This window comes from Pinus tabuliformis, chromosome 7 (assembly GCF_031772625.1).
Source record: "Pinus tabuliformis cultivar Carrire ecotype Pingquan chromosome 7, CPIR1, whole genome shotgun sequence".
In the NCBI taxonomy this organism is placed as follows: Eukaryota; Viridiplantae; Streptophyta; class Pinopsida; order Pinales; family Pinaceae; genus Pinus; species Pinus tabuliformis.
Genome location: NC_142293.1, coordinates 1,600,670,072 through 1,600,679,827, shown reverse-complemented (window position 1 = coordinate 1,600,679,827; position 9,756 = coordinate 1,600,670,072). Strand labels below are relative to the sequence as shown.

The following is a 9,756-nucleotide window of genomic DNA, read 5'->3' as shown; positions in this document are numbered from 1 at the left end:
GGATACAAGTGTATTCCTGTCCAAGGAATCCTGGAAATTTGGAAAATCAAAACTATATCAGCTACTCCAAGAGGTTGAATTAGCAAATGTTTTAAAAACTTTGGCCCATCATCTGTGTGGAGTATTCTTATATAATCATCGCTATATATGATAACGTTAGAGTTGATTTTTCTTTTAATATGAATACCAAACATAGAATAAATGTAATCTCCTCTTGGTCGAATCAATCATATTTGCCAGAAAAATCATTACTAGCATTTCCAGTAGTGAGACACAGCCACTGTGTAAAGTTTAAAATTTCAGTTTCTTTAGAGTTGTCAGAAGAGGGTCAAACAAATACAGAGTTATTATATTCACGAGAGTCAAACCAAAACAGGAAGCAGAAGGTATGATGAGGTTCATACTTTCTGCTATAATGTTTGTCAACAGCTATAAACAGCTATAAACACATCTCATGTGTAGCTCAAGCTGTTGACTAAAACTATCAAATTGTTAGCACCTAATTCAACGTATTCAGAAGATCCGTTGGGATAAACCTTCACCTTTCCCCTCACCAGATAGCACGTTTCCTCTGCATGTTTCCTCTCCATCAAATGTAACCTGCCTGGAGGACAACCCCACTTAGTAACAAAAACAAAGCCGCACAAATTATAAACGACATAACGTTACTACCACAAAGCTCCTTTTGTGTCATGAAATATGGAAAAGCCCTCCTCGCAGGAGGAGCAACATTACCATACCTATTTTATAGAAGACTAGGCTGTTTTGCTAGATATCAATTGATGCCTGATATTTGCACTTAGCTGCGGCCCCAACTAAATCATTTTCATTCAAAAATAATGATGGAATTTTATAAGTTTAAATAAGTGATAGAGTTACACGGGGAAAAAATATTCAAATTCCAAAAACATGGTAATTTTAATTAGTCCAAATATTTACATAATACCACAACATGTCTTCTATTTCAATCTAAAGAAAAAATAAACATTTTTCAAATTTTCAATATATCTGTTATCTTCTTATAAAATAGAATTTTAAAAATAAACTTATTTCAAATTTTCAATATATAAGTTATCTTCTGATAAAATGGAATTTTAATTCTATTTGGAAAACAACCATAACCATACAATAAAAATGAGCTACCTTGCAATTATACTTTCTTACTTAGTTACACTTCCGATGATACTTCAAACCATTAACATGTTTTCACATTTATATGTCATAAAAGCGAGAAACCCAATATGAGAGGCAGCCCTCTACTAATAATCTCTTAATTAAACGCCCTCTAAGCAGAACCCATTTCTTCGGCGCAGCAGCTCCACTACTCCCTCACTCCACCGTAGTTTGGGACATTCTTTGACATCAAGCCTCCACAACGACACACAATGGTGGATGCCTCCTAGCTCTTGTAACTCTGAACACCCTCCAACCAGTAGGTGCTGAAACTTTGTCAGCTGCCCAAATCCCCGTATGCCCTTCAACTTCACACATCTACTTGCATCCAGTATGCTCAGAGATACCAATGTTTCAACTCTCAGCAACTCCTCCAACTCCGTGCAGCCAGAAATGTCCAGCATTTGAAGTTTTTTAAGACCACAAATGTTATCTAATTCCCTCAAATTATGACATTTGCTGAAGCTTAAATCTATGAGTGTATTTGGCAAAGTCCCAACCTCCTCCAAATTATTACAGCGAGTGATGGTAAGAGCTCGAAGATTGACACAAACACCTTCACCAAATGATATCTCCGATATCCCTGTATCAGAAACCTGTAACCGTTTTAGCCGCGGAAGTATGCTTGCTCCTTTTATAAATGGAAGTTCGTTTATCAACGGACAATCTTCTAAAGTCAACTCAACCAACTGAGTCAACAGTCCAAGCGATTGCGGCAGACATCTCAAGCTATGGCATGCACAGAACTGCAATTCCTTCAAGTTGCATAAGTCACATAGTAAAAATGGCAGGGTCTCCAGCAAGGGGCTTCCTACTACCAGAACTTCTAAACAGCGTAGCATTCCAATTTCTTTTGGCAATTCTATTAAGTTTGTACCTCCCAATCGCAACTGTGTAAGTGACCTCTGTTCTGCCACTCCGTTCGGGAGTAATTCAATTCTCAGACAGCCAGACAGATTTATGCACTCAAGCAAACTTATATCTCTTAGTGTTTCGCTTGACAGGGCTAAATTAATGCAATCCTCCAAATGAAGATATTGGAGGTTAAATAATCCACCAAATGAATGTGGCAGACACAACAAAGCGTTGCACTTAGACAGCTGGACGTGGTGGAGGTTGGTTAAGTTACCCAAACTTTTTGGCAGACTCTCCAAAGCCGAGCACTCATACAGCTGGATGTGGTGGAGGTTGGCTAAGTTACCAAAAGATTCTGGCAGGCTCACCAAAGCGTAGCACTGAGATAGCTGAATGTGCTGGAGGTTGATTAAATTTCCAAAAGATTGTGGCAACCTCTCCAAAGCGGAGCACTGGGACAGCTGGATGTGCTGGAGGTGGTTTAAATTACCGAAGCTGTCCGGCAGTGACTTCATTTCTGAGCAACCCCCGAACACCAAGGACTTTAGGTACTTCAACATCCCTATAGACTTTGGAATGAAGGACAAAGGACCCTCAATCTTTAACTCCTGCAACTGGAAAGGTACCTAAAAATGTTCACGGGTTTTCACGGGTAAGAAAAAGAAAAACATAAATGGATTTATCATTAAAGGGAACTCTTGGAACGTGTTAGAGACGTGTGGTACAATAACAATAATAAACACTATAATTCAACGAATCCTATCTTACCTGTGAATCATTTTCCCACAGTGTTCTCAATTCCATCCCTTGAACTTCTAGAACCCTCAAATTGTTCATTGAAATCGATGAAGGCAGGGAAGGGTAGGGACAGTTGTTCCAGCGCAGCCACATGAGATTTGGAGACTGAACCCTTGTCAAAATGCGGTCCACCAGAACATCTTCAGTGTCTAGAAGTTGCAACCTCCTCATATGAATGCCGTCCAATGAATCGTTGTACTCACCGAGAACCATTCTAATCCCCCTCACGATTTTTGCCTGTCCATTCTCGAAACATAGATTAATTATCCATTATTTCTTGTAAAATGATGTAAGAACTAAAATGATGTAAGAATTATCTCTTACCGGTTGTTGCAACAAATCATCGATGGTGTTCTCTGTCCAACGCCAAAGACGACAGGGCAACCCTGGATTTTCAGCAAGATCTCTCCCCATATCTCTGAGGTGGTCATGCATTTGTATATCATTTTTAATGTCCACTTCTGCAAGACACATGTTCCGTAATTTTTGAAATCCTATCCTACCTTCCCAGCCTGACGCGTTCCATATTCTAATAGCCTTATCCTTGTTCTGTCCTTGCAAAAAACATGCAATATCTAAAAATATATCTTGTTCTTCTCTATTGAGTGAATCATAACTTCTTTTAAGGCTCAGCCTTATGTCATGAGGAAGTGTTCGCTGAAGACACCGCAATTCGTCTTCCCAGTCAGATTTTTCTTTTCCATAAAGAAGTGCCCCAGTTACTTTCAGAGATAACGGAAATCCATAACAAGCTTCTACGAATTCATGTACCAGATAGTGAAATCCTGGGAGTGGATATGGTCGGTTGAAGGCATGGGAGCAAAAGAGCTCCCGGGAGTGTTCTGTCTCAAGCCCTGCTAGGTTATATATTGACGACTCTTCGACTCTTGAGCTTATGAGAACATCTTTGTTCCTGGATGTAATCAATATTAAGCTATGGGAGTGGTGAACAGTTCTAATTGGCAAAAGTGCATCTACGTGATCAACATGATCCACATCATCTAAAACTACCAAGGCTTTAGAAGATGAGAGATGCATCCGGAGCATCCCTATACCTTCAGCAACACTATTTATTGGATAATGCGATCCTGTCAAGCTCTGAAGAAGTTTACACTGCAACGAATTTAAAGTGCCCTTATGTGCATTATCTCTTACATCATCTAAAAAACAGGATTTACTATAATCTGGATTTTTCCTATTGAAAATTTCTTTTGCTAAGGTGGTCTTTCCTACACCACCTAACCCCACGATCCCCAAGATCTGAGGTTTCCCGCTTTGCTGTAGCTGCAAGAGGACAGTATTTTCTAAATCGTTTACTTTATCAGCCAAACCTATTGGATATTTAGCAACTTCCAGTGGTCGTTTTTTCACCTTTGATAGCACCAGTTCAACTACTTCCTCTGACAGCAACCCCTCATTTCTGGTTATTCAGAAGAACATAAATAGAACGAATGAGAAAAAGAAGTCTATCCCTATATTATGCAACATAAAATAACAAAAATAATACAGTAGTCAAAGAAGAATTTGAGTTCTCACCCGTTAAATGCATCGAGCTCCAAACCGCTTATTCCTGCAACACGAGAAATAGCATTTCTCCAATCTTCAATCGTGCTGGGTTCGTACCGCGGCACCCGTTCATGAATTTCAGGGTCATACTTAGTCTTCTTTGCGAGGTTATCTAGGGCTTTACCATACCTGCCCAGCGTCCGCCGAAGCTCAGTTGGGTTTACATGGTAGAACACTGGAATTATGGGGTCTTTTGAGTCCAACATCATGAGGAGTTCATTTAGACACCACTCTGAGTCAGCATATCCGGGAGATAAAATGGCCACATGTACAGAGGCCGATTGAATAGCATGTACAATCTGAGGAGCGAAATAGTCTCCCCGTTGTAATTCAGGCAGATCCAGAAACACTTTCAATCCAGATGAAGAAAGACGCAGATACAGATAGCTGGCAAAAGTGTTCTTTGCATCCACACCACGATGACTTAAGAAGACATCGTAGTTCAAGTTGGTTGTAGCAGCGGTGGAGGAGGATGCAGCCATTGTCGATTGGAAAAATAGAAATGGAGATGATTCTGAATTTTAACATACAGGTTATTGTTTTATATATGAAATTTAACAGGTTGGTAACAATAAATTTTTAGCATGCAATTTTTTCTATGTGAAATTTAACAAGCAAATTTATTTGCCCTAGGATTTGTAACTGCAATTTTTTAACATGCAATTTTTTATTTTGTATATAAAATTTATCATGCATATTTACTTAAGATACCTTTCACAATTGCAAACTTTTTTATATACAGTTAGCTATTTTATAACATTTTTTTTACATAGAATATTTGTTTTTTAATTGTTTTTAATACAGAATATTTAGCGCAGGCCGATTCGGTACTGAACTCAAATTCACTGAAATATCAGGCGTACCGAACTGAATGGGCGAATTTACTCATTTTTTAGGTATATATCGTTGAACTTTGACGAGCACAAAATTTTGAAGCGTCAGTTTTGAGAGTGTGGTTTAATGATTCGGTGGGAGGTTTGATAACAAGTTTTGCCATATAATCTCAAGTAAGATTATCCACCCTTAGAAATGCACTTAATATTTTCGAATGAAAAAAAAAATTAATAAAAAAAATACTAATTTAAAAATTCTGTTTAATTACCACGCCTATTTTAATTGCTATTTTTAATGATTGGTTAGAGATATAATTTTTATAAACACAAAAGAAATATAAAGAAAAATTAAAAGAGTAAGATTATCTAATCAAACATTATTATTATGTATTTCATTTAAAAAAGTAAATGTTACAGGGCTAAATGTTAGAAGTCTCTCTGCACTTTTTGTAGCAAGGGCTTTTTAAAATAAGAAAATAATTTTGAGACCTATTTCTTAAGGAGTTTTGAAATATTCAACTTGCTCCACCAAATCCAAGCCAAGATAATATGGTCCATTGAGCCTACTCATAGAAATTTAAAGCATAGTTTCTAGATTTTCTCTAAGATGTCTTTTAAGAATTCAATTTAGAAACATCCAATAAATCAAAATTGCTTCTAAAACCAATTTAAATAGAGTACAGATATACGTAGACAATCCAAACACCAAACATTGAGCCTTTTCTCCAACTTAGCCAATAGCCAGTGTTAATCAACTTTAAGATAATTGTTTGGCTTTAAGTGAAATCCAAGATACTTGAACCCAGAATCAAGCTCCAAGATTTCATAAGGGAAAATGACATAAAATATAAACAATCTCTTGCTCCTCCAAATTATGAACAACAATGGAGGACTTCTTGACATTGATCACCATCCCCGTTGCATGATTGAATAATCTCAAAATTTCATTCAATTTAGATATATCACTACTCGATCTATTGCAGAAAATAAGGATGTCATCAACAAATAAAAGGTGTGTGATGGACAACAGTTGGGCAACAATGGCAGCCTGAAGATGGACAACAGTTGGGCAACAATGACAGCTTGAAATTCATTTTGACGAACCACATCCTTAATCATAATACTAAGACCCTCAACAACAAGAATAAATAATAGAAGGGATGAAGAGCACCGGTGATGAAGACCACACTGTGCTGGAAAAAATTGTGAGATAGATCCATTGATTATGATTGCAAAGGAGATAGAAGTTAAGCAACCCATAATTCAATTTATGAAATGAATATCAAAGCCCACCCATATAAGAAATAGCCAAATAAAGAACCAATTGACTCTATCATATGCTTTAGATAAATCAATATTGAATACAATACCCTTCCGTTTCAGCAACTTTATATTGTGTCAGCCCTCATGGGCCACACCAATTGCCTCATGAATTTGACACCCTTCCAAAAACTCGAATCGTTCTTAAGATATGGCCTTCCAGAGAAAATGCTTGATCCTTCGGGAAATAACCTTTGAGACGACCTTATAAACATAGTTACAAAGGGACATGGGCTCAAAATCCTCAAAAGAAGTAGGGTTGTCAACCTTTGGAATGAGGGCAATGAAATCAAATTTAAATGTGGAGAGGATCTTACTATCCTAATGAGACTTGTTCACAACCTAGAGGAGGTCAGGCCCAATAAACTTGAAGAAAGAAGTAAAAAAATTATGCAACCTACCTATCCGAACCCGGGCTCTTGTCATTCAAAGAGTTAGAAAGGACCGCTTTTAGATCAACTTCTGAAACACCCCCATCAACTCCTTGTTATCAACATCATCCACAAAGCTCGGAAAGAATTGTGCCACCCTAATAATCTCTAAAATGTTAACCCCCTGGGGCTCTTAAAAAAGTGTAGTCTAACTTATAGATGGAATATACTTTTTTACCTGACAAAATAATTTCAGGAAAGACTGCATTTTTTGTTGTTTAAAATGCATTTTTGAAGTCATAAATGGATTCAGCACCCTGAAAAACCCCTTGGGGCAATCAAATTCTACAAATTAAATAACTTAAATTCAAGTTTCTAAAAATGTTTGTCCCATTTTTGTTAAAATCAACCAGAAAAAAATGTCGTGAAAAAAGCCATTTCGTCTATAAATTAGGCTACATCTCTTGAAAAATACCCCAAAATATTTCACCCTATATGTTAAAATCATAATAACTAAATAGTCAATACATTTTCCCTTTGGAAATAAAAATACTATAAATTGATTAATTCCATCATAATGTTATAAAAAAAATCATATATTTTAATTTATTTAAAAAAATTATAATAATAACTAATCTCTCAAATCACATCTCAGCACTATAAATAGAAATAGAATAGAATAAAATAATTAATTATATATGTTTTATTAAAAAATTAAAAAAGATTAATTAATTAAAAAGTATCTCTCTATTTTAACTAGCTCAAAGAAGAAAATTAATATAGCAAAGATTAGAACGAATTCTCATGAGCTCCATAGTGAAACAGGTCGTTGGGCAGTTCCTAAAACGCCATGGACGGAAAGGATTTGCCATATATGTGAGAATAGGAACATCGAGGATGAAAACCACTTCCTCTTAAAATGCCCTGAGTATAACCACATTAGATCTCAGTTTCACAATCTTTGTTACAATACTGACCTTCCTAGCCTTTTACAATGTCAAAATTATAGTGAGCTCGGGAGGCTTCTCTCCAAGCTTTTTGAGCATAGGAATAAAATCTTAAATCAAAATAGATAATTTGTTTCTTTAGGTCTAATAGACCATTATTTGGTCTCAGCGAAAGTTAATCATCATCATCATCATATTAAAAACATAAATATCTAAACAAATTCAATAAGAAAATTTATAATATATTTAATATAGCTATAATTGAAATTTTATTAAAAATAATAATAATAATATAGATTTCTTTCCTAAACACTCATCAATATGATAATTAAATCTACATCAAAATTAAAATATCACGTGTTCAGTGAAAACAAAAAACAAAAAAAAACATATAATATCGACATGGAATTAAGCAAGAATCTTGGGAACTCCAATCCCAAAGTTAAATCCAACCGTGACCAGCATGGGGTGCCACAAAGTCAAAGTGATTAAATGATAATACTCATAAATCCAGTAACATTTTGGCGCCGTTGCCAAATGTTTAGTCAATTTAGTGTTATCTAAATTGCTAGTATTTATTGTCAACCCGGGGCTCGTAAGCTGATGAAGTGAAGGTGTACTATATGTACTTAAGTAACCTCTTAGAGTTTTTCTTATCGTTGGGGGTGTTGTTGTGGTTAATTATGTTCCTAAGATGGAGTGAGAATTTATAAACAAGTGAGTGATGGTGTGTGTGTAGAGTGAATCCTAAATGAGTGAAAGTGTGTGTTGAGTGATCTCTAACTATTTGCTTGAAAGGAAATGCTTGAAAGGAATAAGTGAACTGAAATGACTTGAAGTAAATTTGAAAGCAAATGACCACTTCCAATGGCACTAGACACCGTTCAAGCTGATGCTAATAAAAGAAAAGAAAATCACTTTTAAAACCCAAAAATAAAGATTATCTCTCTCTAACTCGATGCTTCAAAGCACATGTACTGTGTAAAGCACGGATAGAAAGTAGCTTAAGTTGAATTAGAAAAGTGAGAAAAATATGCTTGAAAGACTAATGATAATGATTTGCTCTTTCTAATTCTCTACTTCAGCCATATGTACTATGCAAAGTATGATTAGAAAGTAGTGAGAAAATAGTCTAAGAAGCACTTTAAAAATCAAAACTCTACTTTAAAGACTAGTGGGGGTATGTAGAGCCTCTATTCTACACCTACTTGTTTACCATTTTCCTCAGTTCTTCCTTATCTTTCCTTCACTTTTGCCTCATTTTCACCATAAAACCACCCAGATCATTACATTAGGTGTCATTAAGCATGATCAAGCAAGTTTTGCTAATGGATGACTATTTGTTTAGATTTTGACTTACTTGCAGGAATCCCGCAGCTATCTGATGATCCCGCAGCTATCTGAAGATCCTGCAGCCTTTTTGTTAAACGCAATGTTCCACGTGTCGGTTTGCTAGATGAGCCACATGGGCACTCAGGTATCAACGTGCTCGAGGTTCCTGTCCCATTTTTCCAGCCATCCACGTCATCTTTACCCATGGTCAAAGCTGGTCAAGTTACGGTCAACTCAAGGTTGTTTAACGGTGATTGTGAGCTGCTTGGTCACGTCATCATAAATGGTGATTTGTCCATGTTCTACAGGTGGCAGGGGACATGATCCAACATGGGATTCAATACCCATGACGACAGAACCATTAAACTCGTCCACGCAGCCGTATGATGTGTCAAGGGACCATAAATACGCATGACTGTTTGTTGTTTTTCTGTTAATTAGCTGTACGAGTAGGCTATCTTAGAAACCTCTATAAATAGCTGCGTCTGCGTACGCTCATCAGACTTTTGTTAGTTGTAATTTTCTGAACTTGTGTTAAATTTAAGAGCATTGTGAACTCTG

General features: G+C 36.3%; 1 protein-coding gene across 1 annotated transcript; it reads right to left on the bottom strand.

Moving 5' to 3' along the window:
* Window positions 1-1,151: 1,151 nt before the first annotated feature.
* On the bottom strand, window positions 1,152-4,874 carry LOC149254256 (disease resistance protein RUN1-like). The gene is made up of 4 exons (XM_089454743.1): window positions 4,363-4,874; window positions 3,151-4,246; window positions 2,797-3,063; window positions 1,152-2,654 (listed from the first exon to the last, which is right to left on the bottom strand). Exons 1-4 carry the CDS (start codon window positions 4,872-4,874, stop codon window positions 1,275-1,277), a joined length of 3,255 nt encoding a protein of 1,084 aa, XP_089310869.1. The 3' UTR covers window positions 1,152-1,274.
* Window positions 4,875-9,756: the final 4,882 nt, after the last annotated feature.